We start from the raw sequence: 19906 nt of genomic DNA, 5'->3' as shown, positions 1-19906 counted from the left end.
ATATATTTATTTTATATATATATTTATATATTATTTATATATATTAATTTATTTATATATGCACCTTATTGCTTTTTTTTTTATCCTGCACTACCATGAGCTTATGTAACGAAATGTTGTTCTGATCTGTGCTGTAAAGTTCAAATTTGAATGACAATAAAAAGGAAGTCCAAGTCTAAGTCTAATATTGTCTACCACATTGTAGTTTAGATTCCTTATCACACACAGCTACTCCTCCTTTTTTGTTCTTGTTAGTTCTGTTTATGTAATTTAGTTCATATCCTTTGAGATCTAAATGTATACATTTTTTTAGCATCAATCCTTGTTTCTGAGATAGTGATCACTTTGAATGGTTTATTGAATTGTTAAAAAAAATTCTTAAAGGCCTACTGAAACCCACTACTACCGACCACGCAGTCTGATAGTTTATATATCAATGATGAAATCTTAACATTATAACACATGCCAATACGGCCGGGTTAACTTATAAAGTGACATTTTAAATTTGCCGCTAAACTTCCGGTTCGAAACGCCTCTGAGTATGACGTATGCGTGTGACGTAGCCCGGCGAACACGGGTATGCCTTCCACATTGAAGCCGATACGAAAAAGCTCTGTTTTCATTTCATAATTCCACAGTATTCTGGACATCTGTGTTCGTGAATCTGTTTCAATCATGTTCATTGCATTATGGAGAAGGAAGCCAAGCAAGCAAAGAAGAAAGTTGTCGGTGCGAAATGGACGTATTTTTCGAACGTAGTCAGCCACAACAGTACACAGCCGGCGCTTCTTTGTTTACATTCCCGAAAGATGCAGTCAAGATGGAAGAACTCGGATAACAGAGACTCTAACCAGGAGGACTTTTGATTTGGATACACAGACGCCTGTAGGGAACTGGGACAACACAGACTCTTACCAGGATTACTTTGATTTGGATGACAAAGACGCAGACGTGCTACTGTGAGTATGCAGCTTTGGCTTTTTTTTGCGTATGTACGTAACTTTTTTAAAAATATATAAGCTTTATGAACCTTGGGTTAGGTGAACGGTCTTTTGGGCTGAGTGATTGTGTGTGTTGATCATGTGTTTGAATTGTATTGGCGTGTTCTATGGAGCTAGGAGCTAGCAGAGGAGCTAGGAGCTAGCATAACACGTACCGTACCGTACGTGCGCGTCACGTACGTAACTTTTTAAAAATATATAAGCTTTATGAACCTTGGGTTAGGTGAACGGTCTTTTGGGCTGAGTGATTGTGTGTGTTGATCAGGTGTTTGAATTGTATTGGCGTGTTCTATGGAGCTAGGAGCTAGCAGAGGAGCTAGGAGCTAGCATAACAAACACGCAGGTGTTATTATGCAGGATTAATTTGTGGCATATTAAATATAAGCCTGGTTGTGTTGTGGCTAATAGAGTATATATATGTCTTGTGTTTATTTACTGTTGTAGTCATTCCCAGCTGAATATCAGGTACCGTGAGTATGCAGCCTTGGCTGCTAAACATTCGATAACTTGACCGTATGTGCGCGTCACGTACGTAACTTTTTAAAAATATATAAGCTTTATGAACCTTGGGTTAGGTAAACGGTCTTTTGGGCTGAGTGATTGTGTGTGTTGATCAGGTGTTTGAATTGTATTGGCGTGTTCTATGGAGCTAGGAGCTAGCAGAGGAGCTAGGAGCTAGCATAACAAACACGCAGGTGTTTTTATGCAGGATTAATTTGTGGCATATTAAATATAAGCCTGGTTGTGTTGTGGCTAATAGAGTATATATATGTCTTGTGTTTATTTACTGTTGTAGTCATTCCCAGCTGAATATCAGGTCACCCCCGGCTCTCACAGCATCTTCCCTATCTGAATAGCTTCAACTCCCCACTAGTCCTTCACTTGCACTTTACTCATCCACAAATCTTTCATCCTCGCTCAAATTAATGGGGAAATTGTCGCTTTCTCGGTCCGAATCTCTCTCACTTCATGCGGCCATCATTGTAAACAATAGGGAACTTTGCGTATATGTTCAACTGACTACGTCACGCTACTTCCGGTAGGTGCAAGCCTTTTTTTTATCAGATACCAAAAGTTGCAATCTTTATCGTCGTTGTTCTATACTAAATCCTTTCAGCAAAAATATGGCAATATCGCGAAATGATCAAGTATGACACATAGAATAGATCTGCTATCCCCGTTTAAATAAAAAAAATTCATTTCAGTAGGCCTTTAATGGAGGTAGTTTGCATACAAGTTTCTGCTGTTTGATCATTTGTTGTCAGATTTAATGTTGCTACTATATTGTTTACCCGCATAATAAACCATTTTTTTTTTACTGTTGTGGGAGAAAAAATTTGTATCTGGATCAATGTCATTGTCAGAAACCCGGATTTTCTGGTCATTGTTGCAGAAGTTTTTCAGTTCCATATCTTCTTGTTCAGCAATCTTTAGTGTTGTTTCAATAATATCTGTGAGTGTAGATGGATGTCATGCTGAATCCAGGTCTTGTTGTTCAGTGGTCCCTTGGAACATAATAGTATTGATTGACAAAAAACTAAATGGAGATGTTAGTTTTTTGTCAGACTCCTTTATTGTCATCATTGTCAAAGCAGTATCAACTTTAATATTTGTCCAAATTCTTGATGCCTTTGACAACAAGCACTCTTGCTTTTGGAACTCCAATTAGCTTGATGTACATTTTGCAGTTAGCGCTCCAAGTTCTCTGAATTTTCCTTTTCTTCCTCAAGTTGCATGCTTCCTTGGCGATGTCAGCATTACATTTGGGAGGTGCTCATTCATGTACACGTGTACCCTTGAGCTTTTTTCCATTTAAGCAGTGCGATTTCTTGTTAGCAAGTTTCACGGGAATAACTAGAGTTGCCACCACCATTTTTGTTGTTTCTTCCATTCAGTGGGACGCATGTGTTGATGGTGCTAATATCGACATCAATTCCCTTTGACTGCAGAAAGTTTACTACTTGTTGCTCTGCTCAGGCGACATACATTTCATCTGGTTCTCCTCTAATATCCACAGCTGTCACAATATCATTAATTCGCTTATCCTGATCCATGTCATCGATGAATTCCTTCAGAATTATGTTATCTTGTCGCACAACTTTAATTTCTTGATGCATGACTAAGTTTTCCTCTTTGAAGATCTTAATTTCTTGTCGCATTTCTGTTTGCTCCTTTAAAGAGATTCATCATATCTTTAAGATCACAAAGCTCCGTGTTCAAGTTGTTGTTCTGGGTTTGCTTGCAGGATTCGCATATCTGCTGTGTACACTGAGCTTGGACTTGCCACATCTGCTTTCAGGTTGTCAATTTTCTATAACATCAATGTGATGTTTTTTTCCATTCGTGTTTTGTTTTCAGAGACTCATTTGATGAGAGCGAAGGTTTTAAGATTAGTAACGTAGCTTGGATCTCTGCATTGTTACTATAGCAGTCCGCAAACGGCGGTTGCCTTTTTAGCGACTCGCGGCACTTTTAACTTGTATATTTCAACAATTTCGTACCTTGCGCGGGTCAGAGCGCAACTGGAGGTGTCACTCTGTTTGGTTAAAAAACACTTTAATACTGCTATGAACTTTCTCAGCTTGATTGTGGCTTCAGGTTGCTAGGCAACTGCTTTGAATTGTGGAAGGGGCCATTGGCTTGAGGCTAACAGCTCTTCCAATGCGTTTTTTTTTTTTTTTTTAGCAAATCTGTGTCTCTCAGCTGACCAAGAGCAGTTTGAAGATGTCAGTAAACTTTCCTGTAGCTGTGATCCGTGGTTAGTTAAACTTCAAAATATTCAGCAAACAAAACCAAAAAACCCTGTGGCAAAAGCTTTTTTCTTTGCGTCCAAACCCGTTGACAGGAAGTGACATTGAATTGTGAATGATGGACAAAAAATTCCATAAAAAAGTGTGGTTCCCCTGTAATAAATGTTGCATGAGGGCGACTGTTTTGACCCCAAAATGCATAATTTCCATTATTTCCCTCAACATTTTTGTTGTGACCAATAAGCCCTTTTCCACCGCAGGTACTTTTCCAGGAACTTCCCCACTTACCCGGTAAATAAAGTTCCCCCTGTATTTCCACCAAAAACTATCCGGGTACATTTAGTTCTTCCGGAACCATTCGGAATTCCACCTACCTAGGTGGGACTTTTTCAAGCGGCCAGGAACCTTTTCGTGGGCGGGCTGTGCTGTCGAATGATGATTGGTTGAACACAGTTGAGGGTGTTTCTAAGACTTCTCTTTCAATCCCACGACCGCAATTGGAATATACCCGGATACTTGTTTATTTCATATTTCTTGTGTATTTTTAAAACAACAAACTTAACAACGGAGAGAAAGAAGAACAAAAGGAGCTTTCGAAATGCAGGAACTTCTGTGGGCCATCTTTGTGCAGTTTACCGACAGGTACCGACAGGCCAAGCGGTGAGCGGCTTCAGCAGTTGCGGAGGCAAACACTCGGACACGGGAAAATTACTTCCAGAGTGCTTCAAAGTGATTCTGGACCACCATCTACCGCCTCAGGAGAGAGAAGCAGTGCACTTTCAACACCGTGTATGGTGAGGATGGTGTGCTGCTGACCTCGACTCAGGATGTTGTGGATCGGTGAAGGGAATACTTCAAAGACCTCCTCAATCCCGCCTACATGTCTTTCTATGAGGAAGCAGTGCCTGGGGAACCTGTGGTGGGCTCTCTTATTTCTGGGGCTGAGGCTGCCGAGGTAGTTAAAAAGCTCCTCGGTGCCAAGGCCCTGGGGGTGGATGAGATCCGCCCTGAGTTCCTCAAGGCTCTGGATGCTGTGGGGCTGTCTTGGTTGACAAGATTGGCAGACAGGGGTGTTTCCTGTCTTTAAGAAGGGAAACCGGAGGTTGTGTTCTAATTATTGAGGGATCACACTCCTCAGCCTACCCGGTAAAATCTATTCAGGTGTACTGGAGAGGATGCTATGCTGGATAGTTGAACCTCGGATTCGGGAGAAGCAGTGTGGTTTTCATCTTGTTCATGGAACTGTGGACCAGCTCTGTACTCTTGGCAGGGTCCTTGAAGGTGCGTGGGAGTTTTCCCAACCAGTCTACATGTGCTTTGTGGACTTGGAGAAGGCATTCGGCTGTGTCCCTCAAGAAGTGCTGTGGGGAGGGATGTCTGATTGTGGCGGTAGGCTTCCTTTATGATCGGTGTCAGAGCATGGACCTGGCAGTAAGTCGGACCCGTTTTCAGTGAGGGTTGGACTCCACCAAAGCTGCACTTGGTCACCAATTCCTTACATAACTTTTATGGACCGAATATATAGACACAGTCAGGGCGTTGAGGGGATCCAGTTTGGGGGCTGCAGGATTAGGTCTCTGCTTTTTGCGGATGATGTGGTCCTGATGGCTTTATCTGGCCAGGATCTTCAGCTCTTATTTGGATCGGTTCGCAGCCGAGTGTGAAGCGACTGGAATGAGAATCAGCACCTCCAAGTCAGAGTCCATAGTTTTCGCCCGGAAAAGGGTAGAGGGCTATCGCCAGGTTGGGGAGGAGATCTTGCCCCAAGTGGAGGAGTTCAAGTACTTTGGGGTCTTGTTCACAAGTAAGGGAAGTGTGGATCGTGAGATTGACTTGCGGCGTGCGTCTGCAGTGATGCGGACACTGTATCGATCTGTTGTGGTAAAGAAGGCAAAGCTCTCAATTTACCTGTCGAACTACGTTCTCATCCTCACCTATGGTCATGAGCTTTGGGTTATGACCGAAAGGACACGATCACGGGAATGGAACAAGGGGATGGGTCAAACCCAGAGAGTAATTTCATCACACCTAGTGTGTGTGTGACTATCAGGGGTACTTTAACTTTAACTTAACAAGCGGCCAAAATTAGTTTCCTACGTAGGGTGGCTCTCCCTTAAAGATAGGGTGAGAAGCTCTGTAATTCGGGAGGAGCTCAAGGTAAAGCCGCTGCTCCTCCACATCTAGAGGAGCCAGATGAGGTGTTTCAAGCATCTGGTCAGATGCCCCCCGGACACCTCCCTGGACACGTTGGGGAGATTTTGTCTACCAGCTGTCCTGGGAATGCCTCAGGATCCCCTGGGAGGAGCTGGATGAAGTGGCTGGGGAGAGGGAAATCTGGGCTTCTCTGCTTAGGCTGCTGCCTCTGCGACCCGACTTCGGATAAGCGGAAGAAGATGGATAAATGGATGGATTATCTTTTTAATGTTTACTTTTAATGTGTTTGTTTTTCGCCCTTTTCGAAGAAAACTTTGTTGTTTTATATGGCAAACTAAATATACACAATATTTTTCCCCAAAAATTATTTCAAAGTGGAATATTTAATGGGAAGTAATTGGAGCCTTGAATAGGTCAATTATTCGTAACAACATTGATTTTGATTCTTTATCATTCTTTGAGCAAAGACAGCTTTAAAGAAAAAAAAACAGCTTGCATGGCAGCTTTGTGTTATTAGAGTCAACATTGCAAGTTTTTCTCATTATATTTCACCTGTTAGCTCTTTTATTCCGCTTTTTTATTTATTTATTTATAGTATTTGTAGAAAATGCAACAGGCTGTTAAAAAATTAGCAGCGGGCCGCAAATGGCCCCCAGGGCTCACTTTGGAAAAACAGATACACTTTTGCCCCAAAGCTGCGCTCTCTCTCACTGTGACATTAAAATAACTTAAGGTCCTCGCCATTGGATGTTGTCTGAATGTCAAACATGGCTTTGCCTGCGCTGCAGTGACTTGTTTCTTAAATGTAAATATTAGTTTTTTATTTCTCTGATTTACACCATTAATGGGGAAAGTTGTTTGGATTGGGTCACATTAGTGATGCTGTGCTCAAGTCACTTTCAATTGAAATTCATGGTCATTGATCATCACTTCTCTCTTCGCCAACAAGAGGGCGGCAATATCACTTATATTCAATCAATTGGCAAAATCACGCTGCGAGTCAATCTTGTGACATCTTGCGGGCGGCACTGAAGACTCCAACGGGCCGCACCTGGCCCGCAGGCCATAGTTTGGACACCCCTAGTATAGAAAGTCAACAAAGTAAATTCTAAAAACCCACTTTCTTGGAATGTGGGTGCTTCAATGCAAGGTTTGCAAAAAATAATTCAGAAGAATATTAGATACAAATTTTATATTTGGTGGTGTGACCAGCGGATTTAAAGTGTATTAGAAAATAAAACATTGCATTCATCATTAAATAATTCAATGAAATAATTTGGAATAAGTAGGTAGTTACACAATAAGAATGAAAGGATGGATCGATTAAGCTTGATGAATTTGTAGTTGGTTACCATACATTTTCATGGAATGTTCATACCGTTTCCTCTCTATTAACAATATATTTACAGTATGAATAAAACAGTTGCACAGTTGGATTTAATTGCATTTGAAATTTAATTCTTAATAGTTGTTGGGTAAATTCTGTGACTATAAGGGAAGAATCTCCCTATGTAATAGTTTTGCTCAATCAGGATTTCATTAATATGTACAGTATATAACATGTTGTGTCAGAAACATGTACATACCTGTGGAGTCCATGTTAAGACCAGGGGAACTGGCAGGTCAGCTGTGCATTCTGGAGCCTCTGCTGGATACTGTGGATGGAGAAGATGGTACATTTAAGTATGCTAGATTGAGAAAGTCACATGTATACAAACATAAGCGACTTTGCTTTATGTGGAGCTTGATTAAATTTGAATGGTTATAGTTATGAAAATTTTGTTAGCCAATGAAGAAAGGCTCTGCCAATAATTTAGGCTGAACTGTAGCCATAAACAGTTTTGTGAGCCCGAAGGATAGGCTGGGCAACCTAATTGTAAAGGACTGTCATTGTGTTCAGTGTTTTAATTATATGTAGCAGGTGTGTGTGTTTGTGAAACCCTACTAAACTGTATAGTTTTGCCTTACTTAGAGGTTTCAAAATGTGCAGATCAGTGATAATCCATAATCAAAATTATTTAGAATGAGGTCTATGACGTGATTAACATGAGTTACACACTTAATCTCTCTATTCACTTTAAACACATATCTTTATTTTTCCTCTTGCTTTCCCTGTCACCTAAACAACCATGTGTCCATGCCAGCACTCTTGTCCTCCCTCGCTGTGCTTGGAGAACAATGACCTGGCGTTAGATCTGGTGGAAGCAGCTGGAAGACAGGGAGAACTCCAAGCTATTTTTACAGATCCAGGAGAGTTAGAACAGCCAGCTGGGCACAGAGTGGCTCGAGACAACCTCATACATTTTAGAGGACACAAGGAGTCCTCAAGATATAGGGCCTGAAACTGTGACGTGGAAACGCATTGCATCATGAGTCTTACTGCATCGGAATAGCATCTTTACTTGAATGCAGGACTGTCCTAAAGTTGTGTTTTTTCTTAAACAAGTTCCAAATATGCAGCGAACATGCTGTAACAATAACTGCCACAATGGATGTCATTCGCTTTAAGAAAAAAAAAACATTTGGTGAAATTTGTCTCATTTCCAGCATAGAAGCAAAGCCAAAGAAGTCGGGTTAGTTAGAGATGATGAATAGCCTGGATAGCAGCCGTGAGATGTTCAAACATCACTTACTGCCATCACCTGGTGCATGTTGGTGTGTTCACAGCATTTTCCACAATAGTAAGTTTGAATCAAAGCCTGTTTTATTCTGTTGCACACGTAGCATTTATTAGGATGTTAGCATTAGCTAAGCTAAGCTCACTGCGGGTGACGAACAATGTATAGTATTTGGGAAAAAAATCAATACTCCTATTCATAGATCAATAACTGATAATATTTGTTATATCTCCTACATTAATGCACAGTGTATTTCAGATATGAAAATAGGTTGAAACAAACTTCTCTAGGAGACACCGCACAGTGACAAGTCCTGTTGACTTACCTCTGAAAGGATAACAGTTTTCTCTTTCTGATGTAAAATTCCAAAGTCTTGCACACACCCAAAGTTGGTTTGTCCATGAGCCTTTAATTAAAATTTGTTTGGCCAGTATAAAAACTAACACAGTTGACGACAGAGATACAGGACACGTCCGGCAGCTTACTCAAATCTCGTCTATTAGATGTGCTCATATGGATCCCGTCCATCAAATCTATAGTTCTTCTTGCACCCTTCTCACTTTCCCTGAATGGACTGGACTCTCACATTATCATGAATAATGCAATAACTGTAAAAAATTGGCATCCATTGCAGCCGGTCACCCAGGAGGCGGGTCCCCACATCTGCGGCCCCTTCACAAGGTTTCTGCTTTTTCCCATTTTGGGTTTTGAGTTTTTTCTCGCCCGGATGTGGGTTTCAGATCAGAGGATGTCATACTGGTTTGTGCAGTCCTTTGAGGCACTTGTGATTAAGGGCTATGTAAATCAACTTTGATTGATGATTGATTGAATAACAATTGAATATAATTATAAGTGGTTGGCTGGAATTAAAAATACTTTCTATTGTTTTAAGTGTCTTGTGCTTTATAAACATAAAATGGGTTTTATAAATAAAGGGATAAAAGATAAGTGAAATTGGCATTCATTTCACGTGTTTATAAATATAATTTGAAGAACAAATACTATCTATATGTATACATCTAATGTATATCGTTAACGGGATATACAATTGCCTATATGGGGATATATATTTTTGTCCATAATGCACAGCACTAGTTGTACAATGAATGTCTTGTCTTCTAAAGCGTTTCTACAGGTATCAGTAAATCTAATTTAATGTTTTTTATGCAGTTTTTATTGCAATTTAAAATTGTAATGCCCATGTCCTACTGCAGATAGTTATTACTTTATTATTAGTCCAAAGCTTACAACTGTCTGTATAGGCAAAATTGCAAGCATTTAACAATGATACAATGATAATCTTAAATAGTTGAACAGTTTATCATAACTGTTACTTTGTAGTCAATTAGAATTGGCCAACAAGACTGTTTAATCCGCACATGTATTTTGATTCATTTATTTTTTCTCAAGTGGTGGCACCAACTGCCAGTTGGGGTGGCGACAGCAGAAGCTGCTTTGTTAATTACGCCAGAGTACATTTTTTGCACCGTTAACTGCTGCCTGTCTATAATCGCCAATTTATGATTACATAATAGCATGTGTGATTTCACTGCATTGATGCCCATTGAGCAACGTTTGGAGATCTTTTTGCACATGCTGCAGAACGCCTCCCCGGGTTTACAATCGACAGGCCTTAACCAGGTTGTGAAAGGTTGGCCAGCCAGCCACTTTTGCTCAAATTTGCATATTCTCAACATGTATTTAATTTTGTCCCTCTTTGCCACAGCATGAGCACGCTCACAGGGTGTAGAATTCTATGCATCCGGTGTTCTGACTTTGTTCACCGGCCATAGACAATAGCCAATTGAAAGGTTCCGCCTTTCAATCATCACACTGTACTTCCAATCAAAATTATTAAATGTTTGTATAATCAAAATAAATTGTGAGTACCGTATTTTTCGCACTATAAGGCGCACCTAAAAACCTCCAATTTTCTCAAAAGCTGACAGTGCGCCTTATAATCCGGTGCGCCTTATATATGGACCAATACTGAGCCACAACAAACCTAAACTTCATTTTAATAAAGTTTAGGTCTCGCAACTACGGTAAGCAGCCGCCAACTTCTTTTTCCCCCGTAGAAGAAGTTCTTCTTCTATGGTAAGCAGCTGCCGACTTCATTTTCCCTCGTAGAAGAAGAAGCCCTTCTTCTTCTACAGTAAGCAGCCGCCGAGTTAATTTTCCCTGTAGAAGAAGAAGCGCTTCTAACCCAAAAATGGCTCCTATTAAGAGACACGCTTACGACGCAGAGTTTAAACTTAAGACGATCAGTCACGCAGTAGAACACGGGAATAGAGCAGCAGCGAGAGAATTTAACATAAACGAATCAATGGTGTTTAATTCGGACACTGATGAAGAAGAATTCGAGGGATTCGTGGATGAGGAAAGTGAGCTTTACATGTTTATTTTGTGTGTTGTGTTGTGTGACTTAAGCGTTTGAGCAACGTTGAGTTATTGATATTGTTATAGCTCTGCACTATTTCGAGTGTTACTACAAACCCGGTTTCCATATGAGTTGGGAAATTGTGTTAGATGTAAATATAAACGGAATACAATGATTTGCAAATCATTTTCAACCCATATTCAATTGAATGTACTACAAAGACAAGATATTTGATGTTCAAACTCATAAACTTTTTTTTTTTCTGTAAATAATAATTAACTTGGAATTTCATGGCTGCAACACGTGCCAAAGTAGTTGGGAAAGGGCATGTTCACCACTGTGTTACATGGCCTTTCCATTTAACACTACTCAGTAAAAATTTGGGAACTGAGGAGACACATTTTTTAAGCTTCTCAGGTGGAATTATTTCCCATTCTTGCTTGATGTACAGCTTAAGTTGTTCAACAGTCCGGGGTTCTCCGTTGTGGTATTTTAGGCTTCATAATGCGCCACACATTTTCAATGGGAGACAGGTCTGGACTACAGGCAGGCCAGTCACGTGGCTTGGCATTGTCTTGCTGAAATAAGCAGGGACGCGTCCATGGTAACGTTGCTTGGATGGCAAAATATGTTGCTCCAAAACCTGTATATACCTTTCAGCATTAATGGCGCCTTCACAGATGTGTAAGTTACCCATGTCTTGGGCACTAATACACCCCCATACCATCACACATGCTGGCTTTTCAACTTTGCGCCTATAACAATCCGGATGGTTCTTTTCCTCTTTGGTCCGGAGGACACGACATCCACAGTTTCCAAAAACAATTTAAAATGTGGACTCGTCAGACCACAGAACACTTTTCCACTTTGTATCAGTCCATCTTAGATGAGCTCAGGCCCAGCGAAGCCGACGGCGTTTCTGGGTGTTTTTGGTAAACAGTTTTCGCCTTGCATAAGAGAGTTTTAACTTGCACTTACAGATGTAGCGACCAAGTGTAGTTACTGACAGTGGGTTTCTGAAGTGTTCCTGAGACCATGTGGTGATATCCTTTACACACTGATGTCGCTTGTTGATGCAGTACAGCCTGAGGGATCGAAGATCACAGGCTTAGCTGCTTATGTGCAGTGATTTCTCCAGATTATCTGAACCCTTTGATGATATTACGGACCGTAGATGGTGAAATCCCTGAATTCCTTGCAATAGCTGGTTGAGAAAGGTTTTTTTAAAACTGTTCAACAATTTGCTCACGCATTTGTTGACAAAGTGGTGACCCTCGCCCCATCCTTGTTTGTGAATGACTGAGCATTTCATGGAATTTACTTTTATACCCAATCATGGCACCCACCTGTTACCGATTTGCCTGTTCACCTGTGGGATGTTCCAAATAACTGTTTGATGAGCATTCTTCAACTTTATCAGTAATTATTGCCACCTTTCCCAACTTCTTTGTCACGTGTTGCTGGCATCAAATTCTAAAGTTAATGATTATTTGCAAAAAAAATAATTTTTTATCAGTTATATTCAACTGAATATGGGTTGAAAATGATTTGCAAATCATTGTATTCCGTTTATATTACATCTAACACAATTTCCCAACTCATATGGAAACGGGGTTTGTATATTGTGATTGCACTAACGTTTGATTTACTGTAACAGTATCACTGTTTTTTATGTGTTTATTGAATCAGGGAAAAGTTCCCCTCCACTATGTGATATAAATGTTGCACAACTGCATTTTTCGGAGTATAAGTCGCACCTGCCGAAAATGCATAATAAAGAAGGAAAAAAACATATAAGTCGCACTGGAGTATAAGTGACATTTTTTGGGGAAATTTATTAGATTAAACCCAACACCAAGAATAGACATTTGAAAGGCAATTTAAAATAAATAAAGAATAGTGAACAACAGGCTGAATAAGTGTACGTTATATGACGCATAAATAACCAACTGAGAACGTGCCTGGTATGTTAACGTAACATATTATGGTAAGAGTCATTCAAATAACTACAACATATAGAACATGCTATACGTTTACCAAACAATCTGTCACTCCTAATCGCTAAATCCGATGAAATCTTATACGTCTAGTCTCTTACGTGAATGAGCTAAATAATATTATTTGATATTTTACGGTAATGTGTTAATCATTTCACACATAAGTCGCTCCTGAGTATAAGTTGCACCCCCTGCCAAACTATGAAAAAAACTGCGACTTATAGTCCGAAAAATACGGTACATGTTATACCTTGCTGTTGTTAAAAGATAAACAAAACACCACGTCACTGACTTTACCTCGGGTAAAATAATAAAGCAGCTGTTTATTCAATTTGGGAGTGAACAGAGTTGTCAGAACGCTGGTTTGTAATCTATTAATAAAGTTTGACTGACCTATCTGACTGTTTTGTTGATATTCCCTTTAGCGCAGCTCCATCTAATGGATGCATAGGTGCGCCTTATAATCCAGTGCGCCTTATATATGAACAAAGTTTTGAAATATGCCATTCATTGAAGGTGCGCCTTATAATCCGGTGCGCCTTATAGTACGGAAAATACGGTAACAATGTTTTTTCTATTATTGTATAGGCCTGCAGGGTTTCCCACTGAATGTGGCGCACCGACACGGCATTTTCATTGCCGCCACACCTTGAAAATAAGTTTTTTTAACGTGAAAAATTTAAGAAATATAATGTATTGTAGCCCTTAGAAGAAATCCCAAAAAGTCTGACGCTATTTCAAAGTTTTTTTTATCTTATTATAACAAACGGCAAAATAAATATATATATATATATATATATATATATATATATATATATATATATATATATATATATATATATATATATATATATATATATATATATATATATATATATATATACACACACACACACATATATATAGCCTATTGTTTGCACAATATTGACTAGTGATGCACCAAAAACTCGGCCACAGAAAAAAGACGATCACCAAAAACAGCGTGGAGAAAGCAGGATGTTTTGGAGTGTTGTCAGCATGTCTGCGATGTGTACGCAACTTTAATCTATCCCAGATATACACGCCGACAGCGATCTACAAAATGTGAAAATATTAAGAGGACAGTGACAGCTTTTAAGGAGAGAAAATCCAACTGGAGCAGCAGCGCCAAGCAAGTGTGACATTATGCTTGCTGCAGCTCACCTCTTTTGTCAGGGACAATGAGGGACAGAAGTAATCTCTAAACACGAGTACATGTTATATTAACACCAGAAAAAGATGCTAGATTTGTTGCTAATGGTTTTTAATAAAAAAGTCATTAAACGTCTCTAGACACTTGAAAAGCAATATAAAAATATATGTTAATACTAATTAAAATAACATTTGTTTTTAAATGTATGTATACATTTTTTGAGCCTTTTTAAAATAAATCATATCATCACAGCAGATTATGCAAATTAGATGATGATGTCATAGTGACCACGACCATAACCCCGCCGCGAGCTAGGCTCCCACACCACCACAGGTATATTGGCAATCTAGGGGAGACCCTTGGCCCAGCCAGTATGGCTGATGTGTACGTTGGAAGACCTCACTCTCTGTCAACTGAGCAGACCTGAGTTGACAGCTCAGGTTTTTAGCTTAGTAGCTAGCACGCTGCATTCTAATTCAACGGACACAGATTCAAGTCCCGGGCTGACATAAATCAGGATATTAATCAAGCAGGTTACACCTCGACTGAAAACCTATTTTGCTGGACAAAAAATGTATTAGTATTGCTGATCAATGACATTATTGCCAGTATTATTTTGTGACCAAATTAAACAATCTAATCATACTATATAATAATAACGCAGGTAGCCCTTTCAAACGCAATAAACTTATTTGCTTATTATTGTGTTTTTTTTACTATTCTAATTGGAAGGTGAATAATTTAAAAACGTATTTATTTTTAGTTAAACAAATTAAAATACAATGGACTGAATTATTTTTTTTGCTCCCAAAGCCATACTTGCTTGTTCGTCCGTCCATATTGATGGGCTCATGTTGCTCATTCAGTTTTCAGATGAAATAATCCACACAGGGACATTTGACTTTGTAATAACCTTTTTTACTTAATTAGCAATGCTTCTCCCTCATGAGTCATGACTCACGAGGCGATATTCGTGCATTCTGTGTGTGTTAGCTAAAGGCTAAAATATACTCTCGCGTCACACAGCTTGCGTACGCAACGTGTCTTGTTCCTCCCCCACATACTTTTCCCGCAGATGTTTAGTGCACATCCAAAAAAATCTAGCTTAGCCTCAGCACTTACTAATTAATGATGACTAGAAAAAGGTTATGTAAACTTCCCACATAAAAGACAATATTAAGAAAATTTAAATCAAAGACGATATTTTTTTAAAAATCGTATTGAATACTTATTTTTTTTTTCTATTTTTTAGTTATCCCTTGCACGTGTTTCTTTTGTATATATTTTTCTTATAATAGTTTTGTACATTTCTTGATTACTATTTGAAAACTATAGAGAACAATTATTTATATTTAAAGGTGCTGTTTGTAATTTCCTCACAGTAACATTTTTCAAAACAGAAAATATAATACACCCCCACCGGCTAGCTTATGTTACCATTAGTGGTTGAACAGAACACATTTATTTGACAACTGTTTATATTTTTCACAATTAAAGTTTATGTACTAAAAATGTTTACCGGCCCAAATAAAATGTATGGTGTATACGGCTGTCACTCACCCGGTCTCGTCAACACATACAGGTACACACAGAGAGCGTTTGCACTGTTACAAAAGCAGTCCAAGAGAAGTAACTAACAATTTGCACTCATGTTGCTGTTATTAACTAACAACACCTAAAGTTAATGCGCTTGTATGTGTTACGTGCGTACGTTTATACGCAGTGTTGGGACTAACACATTACAAAGTAACGCGATACTGTAACGCCGTTAGTTTCGGCGGTAACTAGTAATCTAACGCGTTATTTTTTATATTCAGTAACTCAGTTACCGTTACTATATGATACGTTACTGCGTTATTTTACGTTATTTTTTATGTAGTATCGGCTAGAAACAGAAGATCTGAGTGTGTTTTATTGCAGCGCTGCAGTGACGTGCTTCTGAATCTTCCTCTGCGCTCTGTGTGTGTCTGGGTGTGGGTGTGGGAAGAGGAGGGGAGGGGAGGGGACGGAAGGGGGGTGCGCAATACAACGTAAACCGTTGGCCAACCAAAAAGTAACCACAGAACACTATACGGTATAGTGATCTGTGGTTACTTTTTGGTTGGCCAAGCGGACGTGACGACAGGCTGTCCTCACTCAGGTCCGCATGGACTTGGAGGGGGCGTGCCTTAAGTCCGGCTGGAAATCGGGAGAAATTGGGGAGAATGGTTGTCCCGGGGAGAGGCACTGAAATTCGGGAGGGTTGGCAAGTATGAGATATTCTCCCTTTTCTTTTGTCAAGCACAAAGAAAAGAACATTTTAGTTAAATGTAAGTTGTGTCTTGGATCAAAGATCCCGTCTACTGCCCAAAACAACAATTCAAATCTGCCTGGTTAGGCTTTGTGTATGTCACGTGTGTCTTCCTTAGGTGAAGCCAGGTTTACAGCTATGTTGTTATTATGCTGTTTGTTACTTATATATGTTATGTTGCAGCTAATTAAAATAGTTTTGTCACTTTGTTCTGGCCTGAAATAAATTGGCCCTTTGAAACATATCTTTGTCTTTGTGTCTTGTATGTAGACCACATTGCTTAGCAGAGTTCAGTGATGCAAATGCATGTGAAGTTGATCAACACATTGTATTGTTCTCAAGTGCAATAACAGTACTGAAATGAAGGCTAAAAGGGCATTAATGGGAGCTTTAAAAAAAAAAAAAAGTAGAAGAAGTAACTAAATAGTTACTTTTCACAGTAATGCATTACTTTTTGGTGTAAGTAACTGAGTTAGTAACTGAGTTACTTTTGATATAAAGTAACTAGTAACTGTAACTAGTTACTGGTTTTCAGTAACTAACCCAACACTGTTTATACGTCACTACGTACGAGAAGCCGTAAGAGGCTATACTGTGTAAAATACATTGGACAGTTGGCGTCCTCTAAGCATCTGTGTAAATGTTGCAAACCGTCACTTTAATATTTAGAAACAATGTGTAGAGTCATGTTTTCTTCAGTGATCTGATTGTTTGAATTGTATGTCTCATATTGTTGTGGGGTTCACACAGTCCACCATCATGAACGTCTTATCCTACAGTTTTGAAGCAATGTGTAAAAACGACCGTTGTTTCAAAAGTATTCGTTCCAGCTCCAACATTATAGTGAGTGTCGCTTCAGATGCCATTGTTTACGACGACCACTATTACATACAGAAAAACGTGTGGAAGAGAATTGCAAGTAGATCCCGCCTGCGCATACAAAGATCGTGGATGACTGACAAGCAGCTTACTCCGTCAAATAAAAGTGGTCAAGTGCTGAGACCTCAATGAATAAGTTGATCAATATAATATACCCAAAAGTAATTTTCTAAATTGTATCTCTTTAAAACATGCTGTAAAAACACATATCCTCTGAAAGTATGTCTTATAATAGCCACGTGCTGGAGGATACACTTTTTAATGAGAATACAATTTAAAAAAAGCTAAAATGCTTTATGGAATAATAAATGAACATCCTATTAGGAATGCAAATGATGCATATGTTGAGAAATGGATGACTGATTTTATCAAAACATCTTCTAAAAAGACATCATGGAATGATATTTAAAAATGCCAATAAGCCCTAGATTAATTAAAATAAGCTGAGTAAATTTACCATCTTGAATAGACTGTATTTTACACCCTCTCATTTGTTTAAAATGGGTACAGTAGATAGCAAAATATGTATTAAGTATCAGGGAGGCAGCTGAAGGAACTCTTATTGATTTAATGTGGGAATGTCAGAGAATAAAATAGTTGTGGTCTGTTGTGACAGTTGCCTTGGTTGTCCATCCTAAACCACCGTCGGTCACGTGAGATGTCAGGGTCACAAGAGTTTCTAAGATTACCCAAGATAGCTAATGTGTTTTGAACTGAAGATTACTGAAATAAAGTAGTCGCGACAAGCCTACAGCACGCCTACAGGGATGAAATAATGGCAAAGCTTGGGACCCCAGAACCATTTGATTTTGCCGTTCAAGCGGAGTGGCCGCTATGGAGGGAGCATTGTTCATGCTTCCGGAGATCAAAATACCTCTGGTATCCTTTTTGAAAGCCAGAGACAAAGACAAGACCCAAAAAAACAAAACAGACCTACCAATTATAGATGGCGGCACCATCATTTAGTTCATTTTCATTTATTGTTCCATGGGGCGGTATAGCTCGGTTGGTAGAGCGGCCGTGCCAGCAACTTGAGGGTTGCAGGTTCGATCCCCGCTTCTGCCATCCTAGTCACTGCCGTTGTGTCCTTGGGCAAGACACTTTACCCACCTGCTCCCAGTGCCACCCACACTGGTTTGAATATATAACTTAGATATTGGGTTTCACTATGTAAAGCGCTTTGAGTCACTAGAGAAAAGCGCTATATAAATATAATTCACTTCACTTCACTTCCATTGATTGACTTAATAACTATTAGCCCAGGCCTACAATTGTATTAAATGTTTTTAATGCCTCTGGACATCAAATTTTATGCTTTTTAATGCCTTTTAAGACCTTATTTTTTGCAAAATTCATTCAATGACTTTTAATGCTTTTTAATGACCGCGGAAAACATGTTCCAGCGTGAGCTGACAAATGCACAGGTTGCACTGTGTTTAATAGAAACTGACATTATGAAGTTCTGCAGTCAAAGTTGTATCAGTCAGTCGTTTCCATGGACTAAATTAGTTTGATTTGTCAATTAAATAAAATACGTAGTTTTCATGTTCTCTCTCAAATGCAGTTCTTCTCAAATGGTAAGGTGGGCCCGGCTGCCGTGGCGAGATGCGATAACAGGGGTAGTCGCATGTGACCCCGGGAAACATGCTTTATCGGCATCATGCAGTGTCATGCCTCAAAAAACTGCGCAGTACAAAACTGACCTTACGCAGTGTCCCTCTTGTACGCTAGGGGGCAATTGTGGTCATTTCAGCTTATAGGAATGTAACTAGAAGAAGAAAATACTACATGCTAACAAGCTATTGCTAGTAGATGTCAAGCTCCGGATCTAACTGATAACTACAATTTTCCATTGCAATTTGGTGATACTAATGTAATGTGTGTTTTCCTGACAAGTGGTTATTGTGATCATTAAAGAGTACAGACATACAAAAATATCATTATTTTGGTAAACTACTTTGATTGTTTACTGTTAATACAAACAAAGCAGTGAATAACTTTTAATTGCTGGTTGAGAAATGTAACGGCGATATAGATACCGCGTTATTGCAATTTCAAAGTCTTCACAATGTTGCGGTGACGTGTGACGGTATCAAACGAGAAATTGGTGGGTGTAGTTTTTTTCTGGCTCTTTAGCATTGGCCGGGGCTGAAAACAAACTACATCTCTCAGAATCCTCTGCGCAGCGCGAGACCGCCATAAGCACGAAGTGAAGTGTGTTTGTACTCGTACTCATAGTAGAGTTTATTTGCACTTTTTCAGAAAATGTCATCAAAATCTGTCCATAACTATTTAAGTTATGTTGCGAAGAAACCGACAAACAAACCCTGGCGAAAACATAACCTCTTGAGGGAGGTAAGAAAGTCTGCGTTCTGGAAGGCAAAGGCGACACAGAGCCAGCTGGTCATGTCGCACCGCACGGAGGGGAATTACCAAAAAAAACTGTATACCACGAGAAATACGAGTAAATTAATAAGCTACTTGGTAAAACCTCAATCCATCCATTTTCTCTCTCGATGTCAAGGAGCCTATCCAGCTGCACTCGGGTGGAAGGCAGGGTACACCCTGGACAAGTCTCCACCTCATCAACTGTCACAAGTTTTTTTAGATATATTTTTAAAACAATGGTTGTTATATATATATATATATATATATATATATATATA

General features: G+C 39.3%; 1 protein-coding gene across 1 annotated transcript in view; it reads right to left on the bottom strand.

Moving 5' to 3' along the window:
• fancl (FA complementation group L) overlaps nt 1–19906 on the bottom strand; it is a 123645-nt gene that overhangs the window by 36351 nt on the left and 67388 nt on the right. Inside the window, exon 7 of the mRNA XM_062058887.1 lies at nt 7492–7560. Coding sequence (XP_061914871.1) covers nt 7492–7560 — 69 coding nt within the window. The remainder of the gene's footprint in view (nt 1–7491; nt 7561–19906) is intronic.

Source organism: Entelurus aequoreus, linkage group LG09, assembly GCF_033978785.1.
Source record: "Entelurus aequoreus isolate RoL-2023_Sb linkage group LG09, RoL_Eaeq_v1.1, whole genome shotgun sequence".
NCBI lineage: Eukaryota > Metazoa > Chordata > Actinopteri > Syngnathiformes > Syngnathidae > Entelurus > Entelurus aequoreus.
This window is presented reverse-complemented; position numbering and strand designations above follow the sequence as displayed.